The sequence below is a fragment of the Panicum hallii genome, chromosome 9 (genome assembly GCF_002211085.1).
Source record: "Panicum hallii strain FIL2 chromosome 9, PHallii_v3.1, whole genome shotgun sequence".
NCBI classification, from domain to species: Eukaryota; Viridiplantae; Streptophyta; class Magnoliopsida; order Poales; family Poaceae; genus Panicum; species Panicum hallii.
In genome coordinates this window covers 57,332,555-57,356,776 of record NC_038050.1, presented here as the reverse complement: position 1 = coordinate 57,356,776, position 24,222 = coordinate 57,332,555, and the positions used below count along the sequence as shown (strand labels likewise).

Here is a 24,222-nt window from a genome sequence, read left to right as displayed (position 1 = left end):
AAGAACGTTATACACTTCACAAGGATTTTCCATGATTCTTGCAGGAAAAAACAATGTAATTCAGGGAAGATCGCATCAAATTTCCGTGCTCCAAACAGCCGTGTGTGGACTGGTATTCTGACCGGTAGCTACGGAGTAGCAATCAGAATACAGTATAAAACCTAAGGACTCCAAGTCACTCGGTCAACGTTATTCCCCCTGAGCCCTGGCCCCCCTGGTCGGCTGGCCCACTCGGCCCCTTTCCTTCCCAACTCTTCGTCTTGCCCAGTTGCCCCTTCCCCCCTCCCCATCTCTTCCCCCCCAAAACCCGCATCGCGAACCGACGATTCCCTCTACCACACGAGCAGAGCGGAGCAAGCATGGCGGCGCCTCCCCCGCACCCGTTCGTGTACATCGACGCGGCGGCGCTCCACTCGCTGCTCCCGTTCCCGGCCCTGATCCCGCACCTCCGCGCGGGGCTCGCCCACCCGGAGCTCTCCGCCGGCATCCAGTGCCCGCAGCGCGTCTCCTTCCCGCTCCCCACCGCGCCGTCCGCCGCGCTCCTCCTCATGCCCTCCTGGTGCGCGCACCCCTCGCTCCCGTACCTCGCGCTCAAGGCCGTCACCTCCTTCCCCTCCAACGCCCCGCGCCTCCCCTCCGTGCACGCCGCCGTCTCCCTCTTCAGCTCCGCCACGGGCGCCCCGCTCGCCTCCGTCGACGGCTCCGCGCTCACGCTCCTCCGCACCGCCGCCGTCTCCGCGCTCGCCGCCTCCCTCCTCGCCTCCCCGTCCCGCCCGCCCTCGGTCCTCGCGCTCGCGGGCGCCGGCGCCCTCGCGCCCTACCTCGCGGAGGCCCACCTCGCGGCGCTCCCGTCCATCTCCCGCGTCCTCGTCTGGAACCGCACCAGGTCCAAGTCCGCGGCGCTCGTCGCCAGGCTCCGGGCCGCGCACCCGGGGCTCGCCGTCGAAGAGGTGGAGGCCATGGACGAGGCGGTGGCCGCGGCGGACATCGTGAGCTGCGCGACGGGGTCGCGGGAGCCGATCGTGCGCGGGGGGCTGCTGCGCCCCGGCGCGCACCTGGACCTGGTGGGCTCGTTCACGCCGGCGATGCGGGAGTGCGATGACGAGGCGCTGCGCCGCGGCAGGGTGTTCATCGACTTCGAGGCCGCCATGGAGGAGGCCGGGGAGCTGGTGGGCGCGGTCCAGCGCGGCGTGTTGCGCAGAACCGACGTGGCCGGGACTCTCGCGGAGCTGGCCGCCGGGACCGTGGAGGGGAGGCGTAGCGACGACGAGATCACCGTGTTCAAGTCCGTCGGCACCGCCGTGGTCGATCTCCTGGCCACGCAGCTGGCCTACGAGACTCACATCGCCACAACCAAGAACGCTTGAGCTCCAGCTGTTTGCAGATGATGGGATGTTTGCAGACAATGGGCTGTTTGCTTGTTTGTATCCGAAGAGTCGTAGAGATAGAGTGTACAAATAAACTGATCAGATGAATGCTTATGCAATTTGATCAGCTGATCAATTGATCATCATCGTGGCCCTTGCCGCATTCACTTGGCAATGGATTTCAATAAGAATGCATTCTACTTCAGTGTGTTTCTTTCTACTCAATCAGAGTTCGATTCTTGTTTTCAAAGAGAATCCTAAACTGAAGCGTCCGTAGCTCTATGAATTTGATCCATCCAAGATTGTGTTGTATCCACGCCAGAACTCTCTTGATTTTTTGAATACCTGCTGCACGCTTGAAAACAGCCTAGGCAGGGAGCTCAGTAACTGTGCACTGCATAACTAGAGATCCTTCATTTTTTGCTGATTAAATCTAGTGCTGGCAATCTGAATTAAATACAATAATAGCTGTAGTTTAGTGGTGAGAATTCCACGTTGTGGCCTTGGAGACTTGGACTCGAATCGCAGCAGCCACAAACACTTTTGTTTACGAAAAATCTAGCCTAAGATATGGCAATTTCACGTTTAAGGTCCGATGACCATAGATGAGTGTTCCAGCTCGGATAACTCGTAGACGTCTATCTCCTCGAATTCTGGTATTTTGGGCTCGAGGAATATTTTCAATCGTTGGCGATTAGCTTTGAAAATATTCCCGTCATTATTCTAGAGGGTTATAGCGCCGTAATCGGCAGCATTAATTATTAAGGGCCATACCATGACCAAATAAACGAACGCGAGAGTTAAAGAGCAGTACCTTATCTCCCGTCTTAAAATGTTTGATCTTGATATGCTTGTCATGCTATCTTTTCGTCCGCTCCTTGTAGAGCTTGGAGCTGTGGTAGGCCTTTTCCCTCCATTCATCCAATTTAGCCAACTGAATTTGCTTTTTACTCCGGCTAATTGGAGATCCATATTCCACCTCTTGATCGCCCGGTGGGATTTGAACTCAAGTTCAACTGGCAAATGGCAAGTTTTGTCATAGACCAATTGGTACAATGTCATTCCTATCGGCGTCTTGAAGGCTGTGCGATAAACCCAAAGTGCCTCGGGTAATTTGCTCTTCCATCCCTTCCCCATGGCATTAACTGTTTTCTGCATAATGTTCTTGATCTATTTGTTTGATGTTTCTGCCTGGCCACTCATATGGGGATGGTACGGAGTTGCAATCCAATGATCTATTTCCAACTCGCTGAGACACTTTCTGAATGTTTTATCAATAAAGTGTGAGCCTCCATCACTGATCACGACTCTGGGAACTCCAAAGTGAGGAAATATGATTTCGTGGAACATTTTCTTTGAGTTCTTTGAGTTGGCCGCAATGCAGGGAAGTGCTTTAACCCATTTGGACACGTAGTCAACTGCTACAAAGATGTAGTCACACTGCTCTGACATGGGGAAAGGACCCATAAAGTCTATTCCCCATATATCGAAGATTTCAGTAGCATAGCGTCTCGGGAATTGATATTCCCATGTTTCTGACATCTTAGGCATCGCCGCACGAAATCGTTAGCGTCTCCATACATGTTTGGCCAAAAGAATCCACTCTGCTAAACTTTAGCATGGATCCGGAATGCTCCGTAGTGCCCTCCGTATGGCGAGGAGTGACAACGCTCAAGAATCTTGCGGGCCTCACATAGCGGGATGCAGTGGCGGAGTAAACCATCAGCACATACTTTGAATAGATATGGGTCATCCCACATGTGATATCTTCTAAGGTGAATCAGCTTCTTTCTGTCTTCTCCTGGAGGTATATATCTAGTCACCATGTAATTGACTAAGTTTGTATACCATGGACTGGCTGTAGTGAGCTTCAGAAGAGTATCATCTCTCAAGTAGTCATTAATCGGTAAGTCTGATCCTTTTACTTGCGTCCGTGAGAGATGATCAGCCACACAATTCTCTGCTCCTTTCTTATATCTTATTTCCAGATAAACTCTTGCAGGAGCAGAATCCAACGGATGAGTTGTGGCTTAGCATCCTTCTTGGTTAAGAGGTACTTCAGTGCAGCATGATCCGTGTATACTATCACTTTGGCACCAACCAAGTAGGATCTGAACTTATCAATGGCGAACACCACTGCCAGAAGTTCCTTCTCCATTGTTGCACAATTTAACTGGGGTCCGGTCAATGTCTTATTTGCATAAGATATGGCATAATGCTATCTACCCTTGCATTGACCCAACACTGCACCAACGGCGTAGTCACTTGCATTGCACAAGATCTCGAAGGGAAGTTTCCAGTCGGGAGGCTGTATAATGGGTGCAGAAATGAGTGCCTTCTTGAGGGCGTAGAAGGCTATGAGGCAATCTTCATTGAAGTTGAACCGGGTCTCTTTGGCAAAAAGACTTATCAAAGTCCTGGCTATATGGAAGAAATGCTTGATGAATCTCCTATAAAAGCCAACGTGCTCCAGGAAACTTTGAACTCCCTTGACATTTGTCGGGGGTGGCAACTGTTCAATCACCTCGATCTTTACCCGATTCACTTCTATCCCTTTTTCTGACACTCCATGTTCGAGGACAAATCCCTTCTCTAACCATGAAGTGACACTTCTCCCAATTAAGGACTAAGTGCGTTTCTTGGCACCTCTTGAGAACTTTGTCCAAGTTCTTAAGGCACTCCTCAGAGTTCTTTCCATAGACTGAGAAGTCATCCATGAAAACTTCCATGATGTTCTCGATCAGGTCGGAGAAGATCGCCACCATACACCTTTGAAATGAAGCAAGTGCGTTGCAAAGATCAAACGACATTCGCCTATAAGCGAACGTGCCGTAGGGATAGGTGAAGGTAGTCTTACTCTGGTCATCCGGATGAATAGGATTTTTTTTGAGCGGAGGATGAATAGGAGTTTGATGATAACCAAAGTATCCGTCGAGGTAACAAAAGAATGAGTGCTTTGCCAACCGTTCAAGCATCTCATCGATGAAGGGGAGAGGGAAGTGATCTTTTTGGGTAGCCTTGTTAAGCATCCAGTAGTTGATGCACATCCACCATCCAGTGACCGTCCTCTGAGGTATGAGCTCATGTCTCTCATTCTGGACTACTGTCATGCCTCCCTTTTTCGGAACAACTTGAACTAGGCTGACCCACTCACTGTCTTGCACGAGGTAGATGATGCCCGCATGTAGTAGCTTCAAAACCTCTTTCTTTACTATCTCCCTCATCGCATCATTAAGCCATCGCTGATGTTCTCTTGATGGCTTATGGTCCGGCTCCATAGGAATGTGATGGGTGCATAAGTTGGGGCTGATCCTCTTCAAGTCTTGTAGAGAATACCCAATGACGGATCGATACTTCTCAAAGACTACAAGAGCCGCCGAGTTTCACTCTCTGTCAGTTTATCACTTATGACAATGGTGTGCTTCTATTATTGTGGAGGAAAGCATACTTCAAACCAGGAGGCAGTGGCTTCAGCTCAGGAAGAGGAGGTTGCGGTTTCTCTTCCTCCTTAAGCTTATTCTTGCCGTCCGGATCTATTTTCTGGGTGAAGTGAATGGCTTCTTCTTCAATATTGGCCTGAGTTAATCCTTCTTGAATGATGCTCATCGCCTCTTCCACTGGATCTTGCTCCGGTCTAGCTTTTGCAATAGTGTTGCAGGAATGAACTAAGCTGACCGGGATTCTATCTTTGCCAACCTTAACCTCAATAGTTGCTCGGTCTCTATTGGGGTTGACAAGTGGCTCTATTGGCCATCTGATCAAGACAAACTCTTCACCTTCAGGGATATCGAAGATGTAAAAGTCCAGAAAAATCTTGTTACACCCCGTATTCAGGGACATAACGCGAAGAATTCCTTCACTCTTCACAATCCGGCCGTCGATCCACTTCAGGTGCTTATGAGAGAAAGTTAGAGATTATTCTGGTGCAATGTGATCTACCAATGTCTTGGACATCACATTCACCCCAACCTTGGGGTTGTAAAAGACTTCTTGCCGTGCAGCATCCCCAATAGTGCAGAGGAGTATTCTGAAATCGCAGTAGATCTATATGATGCTACTACTGGATTCCGCTTCCTCTGTCCATTCTTTGCTCATAATCGTAGTAAGACCCTCAATCTGCGGTGTGGCATCTGGAATGAACGCCTCCAATCTTGAGCATATGCACTTGTGCTCCTTCGGCATGGTTGAAACATTGCCAAGTTCCATATACTCTTCTTCTCTGAAGAGATCAGGGATGAATATTGGCATATCTTTTATGAGTGGCTCATGATTTGTGGACTTGATTGGTTCAGTGATTTCCTCTATGTATGGTGGAGGTGGAGAGGATGCAGCTGATAGGGTGTGAACTTGCTTCTTTTCTTTGGGCTGATCAGTTGGCTCGGGCGGATCATCAAAGACTCCTATATACTGAGTGCTGTCAAGGATCTTCTCCAGAATGGTTCTTACTTCATCAATTGTCTTGTACATGATGAATCCCTCAGAGGTGACACTCATAAAATGCACGCTCTCCGGATTAAGACCACCAACGAAGTGCTCATCAGCATCTCTTCCGGAATACCATGAGGTGGCCCGAAATTTGCCATTAGCATGAATCTTTCCCACGCTACTCCAATTAACTCTTCGCCTTGCATGAATGTGAGCAGTTGTATACGAAGTTGGAACACTTTGGTAACAAGGAAGAAGAATAAGCAAAACTCATCCTTCAGCTTGATCCAATCTCCTCTAACTCTCCCCGCCTTCCGGTCATACCAAATTTTCGCTTCTCCCGTAAGGGAGAACGGAAAGAGCTTCCAGCGTAGGGTGTTTTGATTCATACCGGATATGGTCAACATGGAGCAATTTTGCTCGAATTCCTGCAGGTGAGCATAGGAACTCTCGTCCTTTCTACCCGAAAAGGACTGTGCGCAGACCATGGCTATGAGACTTGGATGGATCTCATAACCATCAGATAAAATGGCGTGGCATGATGGAGGCGGTTGCAAATACTCGCGAGATGGAACGTCCGGATAACTAGGAGAAAACTCCATGTGGATGTGTGGAAAGGTGTGGAAAGTGTACAGCTGAAAAAGCTCTAAACTTGTATTGCTACCATTCCCCGGCAACGGCGCCAGAAAACTTGTTGGCACTCCTTAGCCTATATGAACTAATCCACAAGCGCACGGATACTGATGTAGCTTTCACCAGGGAGTTTACCTAGGATATTGCATCCAAGAAACGATAAGCGCAACCAGACCTAGAACTATTCAACCAAACCCACCAGGGGAGAAGAGGTAAGAGGGTAGAGGTCCTAACTTCAGTTAGCCAACTTGTTACCTAGATAACTTGCTATCTACTAACTTGATCTGCTTCGGCGGCTGGAAGATAAAGGACTTCAAAAAGGGGTGAGAGGGGAGTCCAACGGCAACCTGCTACTACTGCTATGAGAGCACCCCGAACGTGGTGGACTATGAGGGACGGTGAAGCGCCCCGACCCAGAGGATCGGTGCTTATAATGTATTAATATACCAGATAACAGTCTCTGGTACAATACATTACATAGGTGGAACCACAGTCATAGAAGCTTTATTTTTACACAGTTCATCACGAAGATCACAAACACTAGGAACACGATTACGAACAACATATAGGCTCCAAGCTGCTCTTCGCACGTCATCGACACTACTACTAGACTATGGCTCCACGAACACAAACTTGGGTGCGGGCACGGACTACTCGACGTCTTCTGGAACGTAATCAGGATCCTCTGAAAAACATAGCAACAACAGGGGTGAGTACAAAAGTACTCAGCAAGTCCCACCTCACCCTATGAGAGGGGGTTAAACCAGATACTCATGCAATGATCAAGTAGATAAATAATGCGATAACGAATGCAACAAAAAGGTGACAAACATCAAGCTTTCTAGGTTCATCTCACCAGTAACCAACTCAAACAGGGCTAGGATCCTTGTTGTTATGTCCACACCGTAACCTGTCCTATACCGAGGACACGGCCATTCGAATGGGTTTATACACTCTGCAGAGGTAGCACGCTGTACCCACACGCATGATGCTGCCAGAGATAGTATCGACATAGCCGACATCCAGCCATGGCATAACCTTGCCTAGCCGCCCACATACCCTTGGGTCCCGACCACTCTCGGTCTCCACCCATGCATAAACACATCCACCTCGGCGCGACTACCAGTCTAGCCAGTGGGATTAGGCTAAGTCCATCCCATTCCGGAACGTGTGATCGCACTGAACATAGGTTAGGTGAGATGGCAAAATAACTTGGTCCTTGGGTTTCACCAGGGCAGTAACCATCCTCAACATCTCAACATCGAGCCTACCACCTTGGTAGCACTCGAACATAAGTCTACCACCACGGTAGCGCTTACACATCCACTATCCCAACACTGCCCCGGTCGACATTTCAACGCACATCAGGTTCAACTTAGCATATCCAAGAACAATAGGCAATCATCATGCAAGACATCACAACAACATGCTAACAAGGTAGTAACTAGGTTCATCTCAGTCACTCGGCAAATTTTAGCGTCGCATGCAATAACCTATACTAAAAGTTGTACAGGTAGATCATCACAATAGGCGCAATATGATCAAGCAGGGATCGATGAGACTTGCCTTCGCTGGCGTAGTTGTCCTCCGCATCGAACTCCGGATTGTTCGGTCCTTCCGGGTCTCCTTCGTTTACGGGTTCTGCTTCCGATTCGCAACACGCAAGCACACAGCATACACACATAGCAAACATCAGCACATCACACAAACATTGGTTTCTTTTGATAGCTATTGCTTTTATATGAATTTAGGAAAAAGAATTGGGTCAAACGGAGTTCAGATGAGTGAGCTATGGTCTGATCAGTGTAGTGGGTTTGGGTAAATACGAAAATAAAAGGAATGGATTAGTCGTGGGCCTACTCCACATGATTAGACTTAAGTGGGCTTGGTTTAGTTCTGGTTGGCCTGTGCACAAGGCACAATGGCCCAAGGCCTGTTTAGTGGCTTCTAGCTTATTAGGCAGATGGATTAGACAGGGGGAAACGAAGGTAGCGCTCTCTGCTCAGCTCTTCAGCCGCCATGGCCACGAGCAGAGCTCCGACTGGCAAGGGAAATCGACAGGCAGGGTGCTCCAACAGAGGGGAAAGGTAGAGAAGGATCTGCTGGTGCTCACCTTGCTTCCGGTCGGCTCAGCAATCTCTCTCTGCTGCAGATCAACGAAGGCGATGAGTTGGGGATTGGGAAGAACGAAGAAGCTCGAGCTCGATTAATTGCAGCTGGTCGGGAGATGGTGGTCGAATGGAGTAGGGGTGCTCGAGAGGCCACGGGCTCTTCATAAATAGAGGAAGAAAGGCGATGCTTCACCGGGAAAAATCTCGCCGGCTCCTGTGCGCGTGGACGCACGCACAGTATGAGCGCGGACTGCTCGCTCGCTATTCAGGGTGAGTTCGCTCAACGGGTCAGCAGAGTGATACGTTTTCACAATGTGCAGAGGTAGGAGAAGGCTGGTAGCGGGTTGGCTTCGCACTGGTGATCGTTTACCGTAGTAAAGCCTGCGTACGGCTGCTTTCGGAGACTCCGGCGCATGCGAAATCGGTGGAGTACACAACTGCCGAGGCTGTCCGTCTTGCCGTCGCGGCATGCGTAAAGGCAGAGGGAGGATAGGCAAATTTGCCGGAATATCACGCAAAGCTAGCAAGCGTGCTGCGACACTTCGCAGGTTTCGGGGTGAAAGGTAAACGGTGGCTGGGTTGAAGTATGCTGTACGGTGGGTTTGGGAGAATTCTGCGAGAAGGAATGGCAAGCTTTGGTGACGCTTCTGTAGTGAGGAGGAAGAAGGGTAATAGGAAATTTACAGGGTTACGTTGGAAAGAAATTTTGTTAGGTTTCCAATTTACTCCGAAGGGTATCGACACGGATCGGTTGTGGGTCGACACGGAAGAGCATGACGGACATGTTATTTATTTATTTATTTATTTATTTTGGGATGACAACAGAGTGAGAGAAAATTTTAAGTAACTTATATGATTACTGTATTTGGAGTACTTTTATTTGATTAAATTGATTATTTAATATTAAGCAGCAGTTCAAGCAAGAACAAAAATCGGGATGTTACAGACGGACAGGGCTGTTACTACCTACCGCCTACCACACTGTTCCGTGGAGTGGAACACAACCCAAGGTAACTAACCAAGTCTAAGCATCACACCTGAACTATCGAGTCACTTACTCCTACCTCACGTGAGGATAGAGAGCAACCCTAATAGGTAGAACTTGCTACATACGCAGACTGGGGATCCCGCAGATCAAAGGAAGTAAATAAATAAATTACTTAAAGTAAGGAGAAGAACTAGCGAGATATTGAAGATAAATGAGGAACTTACTTAAAGAAACTTTATTCTTCCGAGGTAGCTACAGAGTTGGAGTAGGATTAAGAGAACCCGGCTCCTCTCCTAGCTTGGCTCGCACCCAATCTCTCACCTCAAACTCTCCCTATCTACACTAAGGTAGAGCAACAAAACTAAGAACTCTTCTTCTCTTCAAGGATGGTGTGTTGAGAGTGGATATATAGGAAGCTATTTATAACTATTCAAGGTCGGTTCTTACTGCGTTGCTTGTCTTGTAAGCAGGTAATATGGTTGATGTAACTTCCACACGAAGATGGACACATGGTGTTGCAGAGCCAGGCCGGCCGGCCTTTCCTAGGCCGGGCGGCCTAGGATTTCTGCTACGTGTCATCGCTTTTCTCCTGAGCGCTCATGATCTTCTCTTGAGGTTGGTAATGGTTTTTGTCTGAGGCTAAGTAATTGAAGGCCGGCTAAGTAATTGAAGGCCAGTCGGCTTGGCTCTGGCTCCTCTCAGCCCTCTGTTGCACCGACTTGTTGATCAATGCGTGTATTTACTCCAGGAAGACGGTTTTGAGCCTGAACGCCATGGTACACTAGTGGAAATTAATGCATCAGTGACGAGCGACTTTCGTCACTATAAAGGCCAAATACATCATAAAGGGAGTTCTATGACGAATTTGTGATGAATTTTCTTTCATCATACAAGTCGCGTCGAGTTAGATCTACCATGATGAACTTTCTAAAAATGTCACATAACTATTTTTTTCTATGATGGAAAAACTTTCATCGCGGAAGTATATTTTGGTTCTGTGACGCGTCGAAAAATATCACAAAACTACCGGATCCATGTGTTACGGTCCACGCTGGCAGCTGACATGGCGCCGTCCATGCTGGAAAGTGACGTGGCCACGACACGCTGGCACGCCACGTGGCTTTGTCCATGCTGGCAAGTGAAGTGGCCATGGCACGCTAGCACGCCACGTGGCTTCGTCCACGCTGTGAAGTGACGTATCAGGCGGCACGTGCTGCAAAGGGGACCAACACGTGGCAAGCTAGCATAAGGCCATGTGGCGCGCTAGCGTTATGCCATGTGTCATTATTTTGTCAACCCACATGTCCTCGCCACATTTGGACACGTGTCATCTCGCAACTGGACCATGTGTTATTTCAAGATGTGGCCACGTGTCGTTTTCCTGTTTGTCCACGTGTCATTTTCACGTTAGTCCACGTGTCATCTATTTTAGCTAAGAAATATCTTTGAAATATCAACAAGATCATAAGCAAGAAATATACACAGCTGTTGTTATAATAGCAGGTACCATATTGTTCTCCGGTAGTACGTACAGCTTCAACCTTCAATTTAGTTTATGGTCATCCGAAGTGACTGGATCATAGGACGGGCGGCAGACTGGCGCCTGGTATGCTGATGGCTGCAGGTGCAGTGGATGTGCAATGTCTGGCATCGGTGGCATACTTCTATAAACATTTACATCCTGCTGCAACAAGATTGGCAGATGGCTAAGTATCACTCAAGACAAAATTGCAGTTCAACAGGATATGGATACTTACATGCTTTGGAGGCTCCATGGCTGAGTACATTTTCAGAACATACGATATGGTCTTAGCGCCCATGAATACTCAGCTGATCCTTAGAATGGCATCAGATTTCATAAGGTCTGCAGAAAATCGAGAAGGGTCTGAGACTCCAAGGTACTCGAAGACAAACCTCGCCCGTTTCTGCAGTGGTTGGATCCAACTGCCGGCCCACGAGTGCATCATCGCTACCCCAGTGATGCCTGCATCCCTTTACTTTTTGATCATACTAAGCAACTCAGAGATCTGGCTCTCATCAATGCAAGGCTTGGACCACTCCCGTGTGATCTTGAGTGCTCCCACGGTCCTCTCTGGCAGGGAAGGTGCGTGATTCCCAATATAAGACCATTTCTCTCTCCACCCTAACAGACTACTCGGGAATTTGTGGGAAATATATTTTTTCTCCATCCCCTGCCTCAGTTGTAGTCCAGCATCTTTGACCTTATACAAATCCCTATCATTGGCTTGGGCTTTGAGGTGGAAGAGATAGGTGAACAGATTGAAGTGTGGCTCTATTCCTAAGAATACTTCACACAACTGAAAAAAATGGAAATGTGAAGGATGGAGTTGGGATTGAGATGATGCAATTGGATCCGTAGTAGAAGAGAAGACCACGGAAAAAATCAACAGCCGGGAGGGCTAATCCTTGCTCGATAAATTACTGAAAGAGAACAACTTCATCTACTTCCTCATACGGCCTCTTATCGTCAGTGACAGGGCGCTACTGGATAACTTCTTTGCTCTGAAGAAGACCCTCATCAACGAGAGCCTAGAGATCAGTTTCTGAGCACTTACTTGGTCTCCATCCATCTCCGGCGGTGGTGACGGCTTTCAATTCTTTCTCTTTTCCCTTGGAGGCTCCTTGCTTGTTGCCGGCCATTCTTGTGGTCATGAGGCGCTTCGCTCGCATACGCTCGTGGGGCTACAATGGGAGAGGTGGCGGAGCAGGACTCTTGGGGAGGAGGATGAATCGGGCGACTGCTTCTCACATAGAGAATGAACTAGATCTAACTCTTGAAGCGGCGGCGGCGACTGCAAGACAAAGAAAGACGAAAGGCTCGAGCAGTTTAAAGCACAAGTGAAAGGGTAAGTGGAACCCTAGGTCACCGCGCGGCTAAATAACCAGCGGTGGACTCAAGTTCACTATACGGAATGCGAAGAGTTTTTCCTCGAAGAAGATTTATTTTGAGCAGTAATTTCAGGAGTTTTTGGGAAAGTTATTTGATTAACCATTTTTCAGGGAGAACGTCCCAAAAGGAGAGATTTTTAAATTTCTGAACCAATTACCCATTTTAACCATCAATTCAAACTCTTAATTTTTCACACACCCATGCCTTGTTTCTTTATATCCTTTTTCCAAACTTTGGGATTTAGATTCAAGGCTCGCGGGCTGTGGGACACGTGTCATCGATAGCTTATTTTTTAAATTTTTTGAAAGATAAGGGTAGAAAATTCAAGACTAATTTGCCCCTCAGCCTGATTCTTTGATATAACCTAAAGTTCGGGGGCTACTCCATATGGAGTGCGAGTTTAATCGCACCCAATATAAAAGAAAATTTGACAATTACTCGGGGTATGAGCACCTTATAGTCTCGATGCAGCCAAAGAAGTACTCGGAAGACAGCTTCAAGATTGGAGTTGGGAGAACTCAAAGACGCCTTCAGAAGTACTCGGAATCCCGCAGTACTCGACTACAAATAGCTTAGGGGTTTGTCAGACCCGAAGCCAGAGGAGTGAGTACATGGCGTACATATTCTAGGATAAGGAATGGGACATGACCCACGTGCTACATTATTTATAACTACTCGTACGTAGTAGAACTAGTTGGAAATGGAAGGAAACTAACCAATTAGTATTTGGGTAGGACTCCTAAGCTCGTATCTGGCTAGAATTTCCATGTAACCCTGTCCTCAAGACTATATGAAAGCAAGCAGGGACCCCCTCAAAAGAGAGGCACATCTAAGGTAATACAAACCACCACACAGGACGTAGCGTATTACACTCTCGGCGATCCGAACATGTCTAAATCTTGTGTTCTTTGCACCTTTGCGTTCCTGATCTCAACGACACCCCACTTACAATCTACCACCTCGGGGGTATCCCTCAGTGGATTTGTAGGTTAAACACTGACAGGTGCCGAGGAAGAAGCATTAACCATGATGACCGATTATGGAGTTGTGGGGATGGATTGCGTGGCTATGGTCAAGAATCTCAAAAAGTTCAGAAGGTTTGAATTTGGAGAGGGTGAGAGGTTTCCGGAGGAAGAAGATGCCAAGACCTTTCGATTTAAAACGACCCTTCTCTCCCCAATTCTCTCGGAAATTCTCTTGGAAATATGAAAAGGATCCCGGTTAAAATCAATTCAAATTTGAATGTTTGAATTTGGGGTCGGGGCCAGGCCAGCGGGCGTAGGGGAGCCCGGCCGGCCCCATCTTGTCAGGTGTGGGTCCCGTTTCAGCATTCGCACGCTGCGGACAACAGAACATGTGACAGGCCATCAGAACCGCAAAGGCAAAATCAAGCCCGAGCGCTGAGATCTTTGTGGAACAAGATGTGGCTCGCGGCTCGCCTGACTTCTCCCGCTGCACCGTCCTGCTGGTTGTCCTATCCCGGAGGCCAGAGCTTGAGCAGCGCGTGATCTGTGATGCACAACTGATGCGTCGTGGAAGCTGACGGGCTGTGATGCCAGCACTGTGCCCGTACTTCAAAGGTGCTTCTGAACTTTGGGACGAGCCAGTATTTCTTTTCTAAATAATAAAACCATTCGTCTGGGCTTCTCGGACACGTGACCTCTCTAACTGTCCTCTCTCTATCTGTCCTTGACTGGTTTCTCTTAGTGACTTTTTTATTTTATTTTATATTTATTTTGGTTAAATCTTTAAAAAGTCATAGTAAATAATAAAAAAATATAAAATGGAAAATCCAATTTTGTTGGACTCCACATGAGTAGATCTATGCAGTAAACATATGATATGATATAATATAATTTAGTAAAAAAATTGTTATATTTTTAGATATAAATTTTTCTGTAATTAATTCATAGGTACAGCTTCCGTGATCTAATTATGTTGAAATTTTTATGGTAGACTAATTATTATATTCTTAAACTATAGTAAAATTTAAAGCTAATTGGATCATGTATGCTTAAAAAACTAAATTCCAAGCTATATCAGAGACTCGTCAGTTGCTCAAGCACAAATGATCCAATGAGCATGAACTTTTTACTACATCTCAAGCATGTAATGATTAGACCACTATAAAAAATTTCGTCATAATTTGACCACAGAAACTGTAGCTATAAATTAATTACAGAAAAGTATATATCTAAAAGTATAATAAAAAATTGTTACTAAATTATATAATATCATATGTCCACTGCATAGATCTACTCATGTGGAGTCCAACAAACTTGAATTTTTTATTTTTTGATTTTCTTTATTTACTATGAATTTTCAAAGATTTAGCCAAAATAAACATAAAAGAAAAAGAGAAAAATTAGTGAGAGAAACCAGTTAGGAAGATCACATGTTCGGTATCTCAAATCCGAGAAGTCCAGACGGATGGTTTCATTATTTAGGGATGAAATACGGATTCATCCTAAAATTGAGGGAGGTAAAAAAAATTCCTACTGCAAACCCTTTCGCAGGCTGTAGCTGCTCGGCCCAGCTGCTCGGCTGCACAGCAAATCCAAACCTTTTTCAAAAAAAAAGCCAATCGGCTTCGGCTGCAGGTCTAATTCATAAATAAAGGACGACGCCCGATCCGACGGCTCGTCCCTTGCCATCCGCGCTTTTCCCATCGACGACGCGAGAGTCACGAGCGCCACGCCGCCACCACGCGCTCAGGTCGTCCATGGTGCTGGTCGCCGTTTTGGTAACTCCGCGTCTCCGCCGGTCCGCCCTCTGGCTAAGCAGAAGCAGTTTGATACGTGTAATATGTGGCAGATTCTAGTTAGCCTACGTGAGAGTTATATGGTACCATATCGATCATATATACTATTTGAAGCAGAAGCAGTTTGATGTTAAATATCTTGAAAAATTAAATGAGGTTTTTGAACTAACATAAATTCTTATCTTCGGACGTCGTGGGGTGATCAATTGGGGTACGGAAGAATAAGTGGTACTCCCTCCATTTTAAATTATAGATCGTTTTGGTATTTCTAGATGCATAATATTTACTATGTATATAGATATATTGTATATCTAGTTGCAAAATAAAAACTATGCACTCAAAACGACCTATAATTTAGAACGGAGGGAGTATATCACTGTCTTCTATGAACAAGTAATCAAAGTTTCACGCTACGTAATTTTACATTGAACAACAACAAACCTGGTATGATCCAACTTTCGAGTATTTAACTCAATTTATTTGTTTCTATTCTTTCAAATGGTAAGTGATACGGCAAGTGACAGTTAGATGCTTGGCTTCACCAATCTTAAAATATGCTAGCCTACTTTCTCGGAGGTATTCATAGAGATAAGCGTGCATAAGTATATGCGAATGCCTACATTCGTATTGTGTATTGGAAATAAGGTTATGGATGAAAGTTTTCCAAATAAATTAATCAAGGGTCCTTTTCTTGAAAAAAGAAATATCTCAAGTCTCTTGGTGCTATTTATCGCTTTTTATTAGGTTGACTTACAGTGTGCCGACTCATAGACAGTGAGAATCTACCATTTACAAATTGATAAAGTTAGACAATGCACAACTTTATGCAACGTGGTATGATGACATCACCTAAAGATCTATCCAACAAGCTTCTTTCTTATAAGAAAAAACAGAGTTGGTGTCAGTATCTTCTTTTTGTAAATCTGACCTACCACCAATATTCCTAATTTAACTCTAACGTCGATACTGCAATCTTTGTAACACAGATTACATTAAAAATTCAGTCCCGTTCCCTAGTCCGTACGACGAATATTCACTAATCACTATAAGCTTCACTCATGTTCACCTGGCCTACTTGTTGTAGTGAAAAGTGAAAGAGAAGAGATGAAGTAAATCAATTGTTGATTATATACATGCCCAAGGAGCCAAGGGCTGAAGAACACACCCCTTCATGTTGGCCCTTCCGTGTTAAGTAAGCTACTAATTGATGTTATTAATCATTAGCTGATTAATTAATTATAAAATTGATCACTAATCTAATTTTCTTCATAACACTCCTTATCAATTTGTTCCTATGGTCTTGGAAACAATGGAATAACTCTTTGAAAATCCTGTGGGAAAAAAATAAGAAGTATGGATATGTCATAGGAAAACTCCTTTAAAATCTTTTTGGAAAAATAGGAGAAAACATTGACATATATGATTACTTGATAGCAACCTATGTATGAGAAAACCTTGATACGAAAAACTCATTAGAAAAAGAGTGCAATTTTATAATCAAAACATTATAAACATATTATATCAAGGTTTTTACTCCCCTTGCAAATCCTTAAGTTGTCTCATACCAATTCTAAAAATATATTTCTAAAATAATGATGTAGATATGGACTTTGTGAATAAATCTGCAAGATTATCACATGATTTGGTTTGAAATATTTCTATCTCTCCATTTATCTGTAGCTCATGAGGATAGAATAATTTAGGAGCAATATATTTTGTGATATTGCTCTTTATATAACCTGCATTCATTTATGCAATGCAAGCAGGATTATCTTCATAGATATAATTGTTGGTTTCATGATTGAACCAATATCACATGACTGTTGTATGTGATTGATCATTCTGCGAAGCCATATACATTCACATAAAGCTTCATATAACGCAATTATTTTATAATGATTAATGGATGTGGCTACTAGAGTTTGTTTGGACGATTTTCATTATATTACCATTTCACCATGTAAAAATACAAAATCTGTCTCAGATCTTGCATTGTGGGGATTAGATAGATAGCCAGCATCTGTATATCCAATTATAGCTTTATCTTGGTCAAACTGATAGAATAAACTAGGATAAATTGTACCTTGGAGATATCTGAAGATACTTTTAACAACAGTTCAATGATGTTTTGTTGGAGCTGCACTATGTCTAGCTAGTAAGTTTACCAAGTTTACCGCAAATGCAATATCAGGCCTGGTGCAATTTTCGATATACATTAGCGTTTTAATAGCACTTAGATATGGAATTTCAGGTCTCAATAATTCTTCATCTTCATCCTTAGATCTGAATTGATCCTTATTCATATCAAGAGATCGAACGACCATAGGTGTCTTTGATGGATATGCTTTATCCATATTGAATTTTTGAAGAATTTTCTGCATATATGTAGACTGATGTACTAATATCCCTGATGGGAGATGTTCAAGCTGAAAGTCTAAATAAAATTTGGTTTTGCCCAAATCTTTCATTTCAAATTCCGTCTTTAGATGGTTGTGTGCTTCATCTATATCTCATGTATTTCCAATGATATTGAGATCATCCACATACACGGATATGATGCAAAATCCACTTGAGGATTTCATGATGAACACGCATGGGCAATCATCATTGTTGGAAAAACCTTCATGTAGAAGGAATTTCTTTAGTCGGTTGTACCATATTCTTCCCGACTGCTTCAAGCTGTATAATGACTTTTGAAGCTTTACACAATACATGTTGCAAGAATGATTCTTGTTCGGAATATCAAGCCCTTTAGGAATTTTCATATAAATATCCGAATCTAATGACCTATAAAGATATCATGCCACTACATCCATGAGATGCATGGATAGACCTTTCTAAGCTGCCAATAATATTAAGTATCGGAATGTTATACAACTCATAACTGGAGAATATGTTGTATCGAAATCGATGACGGGTCTCTATGTGAACCCTTGTGCTACAAGCCTCGCTTTGTATCTCACCATCTCATTGTTTTTATTCCTTTTATGGATGAAAAACCATTTTGATTCCATGGGAAAAATATTACGAGTAGGTATAACCGATGAGAATACCTCTCATTTTTTGAGCAAGTGCAATTCTTCCTCGATTGCTTCCTTCCATTTGATCCAGCCGGAGCGCTTGATGCACTCTGCCATGGACTTATTTTCTAGATCACGTTGAAGGCCAATTGCAATCTTAGAATAGAAATTAATATCGATAATAGTCTTTCTATCGAATAATTCTCCAGAATCAATATAATTAGTGGAAATTTAATTTACCCTTTATGACTCTTCAATATTTCCCAAAGTATTAGAGTCAAGAATTTTCGATGTCCTAGAACTTATATTTGTGTGCATATTTGTGCTAGGTATATGGTGTATCTATTGAACATCCATATTGTTTGGATTTTCAATTTCCAATTAGTGTATATCAACATGATGTTGATTTGCATTTACCGTTTTGGAAGTATCCTTCCTTTGTTTCCGCGGATGCTGTTTTGGAGTTCTGTCCTTTTTTACCATACTTCTCCCCCTCTTATTTTGATTTGAAAGATTTTGAGTATGAATCTCTACTCTTCCTGGTACATTAACAACAGGATTGTGCGATTTTGTGACACCTTTGTAGTCAGTAAATGCTTCTGCAAGGTTATTTGCAATGTTTTACAAATTGATAATCTTTTGAACTTCACATTCAGATTCTATAGTACGTGGAACATAGGACTGAATACATGAGGCATTCTAATTTATTTCCTGGCATTCGTTATGGTACATATTATCTCCCCCTAATGCAGGAAAATTATCCTCATCGAAGATGCAATTAGTGTGACGGGCAGCGAATAAGTCTCCTCTAAGAGGCTCGAGGTATTTTATGATTGACGGTAATTTATACCCCACATATATCCCCAATTTTCTATGGGGGCCCATTGATGTATGCTGCAGTGGTGAAATTGGTACGTATACAGCACAACCGAATTTTCGTAGATGGGAAATACTTGGTAGATACCCACATACTAAATGCAACGGGGAAGCTGTATGATATGCGGTAGGTCTTATTTGAATCAAGTCTGCAGCGTGTAAGACCACATGACCCCAACAAGATGTTGGTAATTTGCAATTCTGTAATAATGATCTTGCAATTAATTTTACTCTCTTGATAAGAGATTCGGCTAATCCATTTTATGTACGTACATAAGGTACCGAATGTTCCACATTGATGCCTACAGCCATACAATAGTTATTGAAGGCTTTTGAGAAAAACTCAACAGCATTGTCCATCCCGATAGATTTTACTGGATTGTCTGGATAATATGTTCTTAATTTGATAATTTGAGCAATGAACCTTGTGAAAGCATGGTTTCTATAAGATAATAAACATACATGGGATCATCTTATCGATGCATCAATAAGTACTATGAAATACCTAAATAGCCCAGTTAATGGATGGATAGACCATAAATATCGCCTTGAATGTGTTCAAGGACTATTAGTGGTTTAGCCTTTCATCTTAAGATAAGAGGGTCTTAAGATAAATTTCCCTATGGCATATGCAGGGCACAAAAAAATCTGAAGGTTTGAGAAATTTTGAAGTGTTCATGTGATGACCAATTGAATTGCCGATAATTTTTCTCATCATCCCAATTCCAGGATGACCTAGGCGATCATGCCAAGTCTTGAAGACATCAAGATTTTGAAAAATTATCTTATATGCAACATGATGTACGGGTTTGATGTATGTGTAATACAATCCTGATGATGTTGAAGAAATTTTCTCAAGTAGTTGCTTGGCATATCCCTCACTTTTAGTGATGAATAGATATTCACCCTTGTTGTCGTTACGTGTTTCAACATTGAAACCATTATGACGGATATCCTTATAACTCAATAGGGTACGAGTTGAATCACGATACATGTGTATCCTCGATCACTAATTGAGTACCCATTGGGAGAATTAATATGGCTCAACCTGAATCCATAATCACGGTATCACAACCAGCGATGGTTGTGATATTTCCTCTATTCTATGAGAGTTTGGAAATATTTAATTTCCCTTGTATTGTATTAATGATGCAGCAGTTCACTAAAAAAATTCTTCCTCCATTAGGATTGTTCTCGTACTATAATCTATAGTGAGTAAATTATAATAAGATGAAAAATTTAACTCAAAGATTATATACATATACATACTTTATTGATCTAGTATCATATATCTTATGATACTTGTGACAATATGGCTAGGTAATCAAGTTTTGGGGTAATGGAGACTAGTTGGTGTCTCCAAATATGGTGCTGGATTGGAATTCCACGAGCATATCGTCAGTGCTGAATAAGTTGTCGAACTACGGTGGGATCTTTCAATTGTCGTGTTCCGTAAATACATCTTCATTGTGTTCCGTAGGAACATTTTTGGAGCAACTAGCGTTAGTAGGTTGAGTAGTGAAGTGAGCTTCAAACTTGTCCCCTTGAATTTGCTTACCAATAGATTTCTGGTATATTTTAACTAAATGCCTCGTAATGTGGCACCTCCTGGTGTTGTGGTTGTGACAACCACAACTTTGACAAACTTGAGAATTATCTTTTTGAGTGTTTTTTGTTTTATTATGACCTTTGCTTGCCTTGTAAATTTGCCTGTTATTGTTCCATTTTCCTTTGAAATTCTGTTTGAATTTCTTGCCACCAAATTTCTTTTGAGTGTTCTGACTATTGTAGTGAACTTCAGACAAAAGTGATATACCCACGGGGGCATAATTGATAATTTTTTGTTAAGAGTTCATCATGTTTTTCTACCTAGAGTAAGTCGTATGTCAAGTCAGAATATTTAGCATAGTTGCAGTGGCTGTATTGCTGTTGCAATAGCCTATTTGTAGGGGGAAATGTAGATAAAGTTTTTTTAATCTTTTCTGCATCATCGATAGGTTGATTGCAGAATTGAAGCTTCGAACAAATCTTATGTACTGCAGAATTGTATTATGCACTAGATTTGAAGTCCATAAGACATAGCATAAACCACTCACATCTTGCTTCTGGCAGAACTATAGCCTGTCGCTGATTATAGCGCTCTTTGAGCAAAACTCAAAATTTAAGATCTTCTTCCATCACATATTCATTCTCAAGATCAGAATGAAGATGGTGCCTTATAAAATGTAAGGTCGTAAACTTGCTGCTTCTAAAACTGGAGCTTCTGGATTAGGTTCATTAATTGCATTAATGAAACCTTTTGTTGATAGCATGATTTTTATATCCATAACCTAGTTGCTACCATCTGCTGCAAGTTTAGGGAAATCTTTATTGACTAAATGAGCCATATTCTTACATGAGAGATCATGTATATGATTAATTTACTACGGTAAATTAAGTAATATGTGGTGTGTAAATTTATGCAAAATAATGAAGTCAAGATGATTCTTGCAACATAATATAAGGTATATTGGATTGAATAGTGTAACTATTTTGTTTGTATTCGTGCGGGAATCAATGACTTGATAGTCATATTTTATACAAATTTTATTGTATAGAATATTTTAGATATACATATTGTAGGTAATTATCATAAGATGTAGACCTGTCGGTAATGGGTAAGTAACTTGCTGCCTAAAAGTATGGTCTCAGGGTAAATAAATTCGTAAAGAACTTATATCAGCCAATGCCTAGGTCTCCATCACCTTATGTTTTTCCAAAATTTAGATTTATATACCTTAGTTTTAATTTTGCATATTACTACATGACGTAGAATATAAATCAAGTGCTATATTTGTAAAGATACAGATAAAATAAATAGCACATGAAAAGATTGTTCTAAAATGATATTTGCATAACCAATGTGAGATATGCGGATCACATAATGTACAATTACTGCGGTAATCATAGCACATATTACATTGGTACTAACTTCCAAACCTAATGGTCTAGATAGCTATTTACAATATTTATGCAAATCCAGAATAGTCTGAGGACTAAAATAGAACAATCTGGGGACTTAAACATAAACATATAGAACTGGATACTCTAAACATGCAAATAGTTAAAAATCTAGGGGCCTCATTGCAAGATTGCATGCTAGGGGCGGCGAGCCTTGGCTCGGTTGGCCGTTGTAGCTGGCTTGGCCCGCAGCAGCTTAGCATGGCCCGCTAGCGGCCTAGCCTGCAGGCCGTTGTGGCCCAAAACGGCCCAGGCCGGTCCGGCCCCGGCCGACCCGTATAAATTCCCCCTGAGCCTCCGCCTACCCGTTGCCGCATGCCGCGCCCCGTCGTGCCGTGTGCATCGCGCCGTCGCCGTGCCGTGTGCGCCATGTGCTCCTCCTTTGCAGTGCTGCAGCGCCACCCTTCCCTCTTCTCTTTTGTGCCTTGGTGTGTCCCCGTGTGCCGGCCTTCATGGGCTCCCGGCTCAGCGGCCATGGCCGCGACGCGGCCGAGGCGGCGGGTGGAAGCCGCCACTTGTGGTGAGGAGGGTGCCGGCGAGGGCTGCACTGAGGGCGTCGCTGGGGCGGGCGTTGCTGAGGATGGCGCCACCGAGGGTGGTGGAGGGGCGGGTGTAGCTGGTACGGGCGCCGGCAGCGATGGCGGCCATGCGGGCGCTTCTGGTGCTCGTTGCGCCATCAATGGTGGCCGAGCGGGCGTCGGTGAGGAGTCGGATGGCGAGGCATCAAGCGTCCCCAGCCGTCGTTCAAGGGCCATCCGCAGCCACCACAAAAGCGGAGACCACGATGACCACTTCGGCCATGGCGTCCTGCAGGACTACGACCATAGCATCTGAAGAAGTGGCCGTTCCTCTTGCGGAAGTAGAGGCCGGCGGCGTGCAGTCCATTGCCGACGGCCACCAAGCGGAAGGAAGAGAATCCGCCGTCCAGTACAAAGAAATGTAAGTGTATCGGGTTCATACTTAGGGTTCATACTTACAGATGGAAGGAGAGCGAGGCCCGTCGGTCTCTGCCTATTGCCTTGCGTCGGTAGAGAGCAAAGTGCATGATAACATGTTGCAGTGAAAAGTGAAAGAGAAGAGATGGAGTGAATGGATTGTTGTATTCCATTGATGGCCCAAGGGGCCAAGGGCTGAAGGGACACACCCCTTCGGTTTGGCTCTTTCATGATTAGTAAGCTACTTAATGATGTTATTAATTAGTAGCTGATGAATTAATTACAAAATTGATCACTAGTCTAATTTTCTTTATAACACTGCTGACGCAACGCGCAAGCCTCATGGTCTCAGATTTACTACTTGAGATTTCGCCCCCTCGAGCTTTCACACAAACCCTCTACGTACACATCATCTTGAAGGCTTTGATGGTGACCGTGGAAGAAACGTGTGGCTCTTAGTCAGGTCAAGGGTGGCTGAAAGGCATAGGGAGGTATACCCCGAGAGAAGATCCTTCCTGCCAACTGCTTGCAAGTTGGAATTATTAAGGCCGTAGCAAAGGTTGTAAAGCTCACGGATTGACCATTTTGGCCGGTGATGTTGATCCCGTATCATGCTGAAGAGAAACTTATGCATCTTTTTGTTACTACTAGGTTTGAGATATTCATATGAGAAGCCAAAAGAGTTGAAAATTTTCCGCATTCTCTATCTACTGGTATTTGCAATCGATCCTCTCCGCAATAGAAAAGAGAATTTGACGTTCGTACCCCTACTTTACAATGTAATTGTGATTATACCCTCATTTTGCTTAACTTTGTGATTTTATCCTGCTCCTAGTCAATGGTTAAAATATGAGTAAAATTGTGTTGACTTGTAAATAGTAAGGGTAAAATCACAAAATTTTAAAAAATAAGGACAAAATTGTAATTGCACTGTAAAGTATTGGCAAGAATACAAATACCCTCAATAAAAATAATCGCTAGTCATCCCTTAAGCCGTGTACGAAGAAACAGGTCGTTATTCGAGGACAGAGCTAGCACAGGACAGTGAAGCCTCCAGGTAGTATTGGTCAATTTGTACATTCAGGAATTAGGGCCTTACGTACATTTTTGTTTCACTCGCTCAATATGACGCTGCAAAAACACACACGGTCATATCACTGAGCCACATGCCTCTATTTTTGTTGATTCATATCTG

General features: G+C 43.8%; 1 protein-coding gene across 1 annotated transcript; it reads left to right on the top strand.

The window, feature by feature from the left end:
* Window positions 1-248: 248 nt before the first annotated feature.
* Window positions 249-1,572, top strand: LOC112875954 (protein SAR DEFICIENT 4). Its single transcript, XM_025939963.1, has one exon. It carries the CDS (start codon window positions 360-362, stop codon window positions 1,365-1,367), a length of 1,008 nt encoding a protein of 335 aa, XP_025795748.1. The 5' UTR covers window positions 249-359; the 3' UTR covers window positions 1,368-1,572.
* Window positions 1,573-24,222: the final 22,650 nt, after the last annotated feature.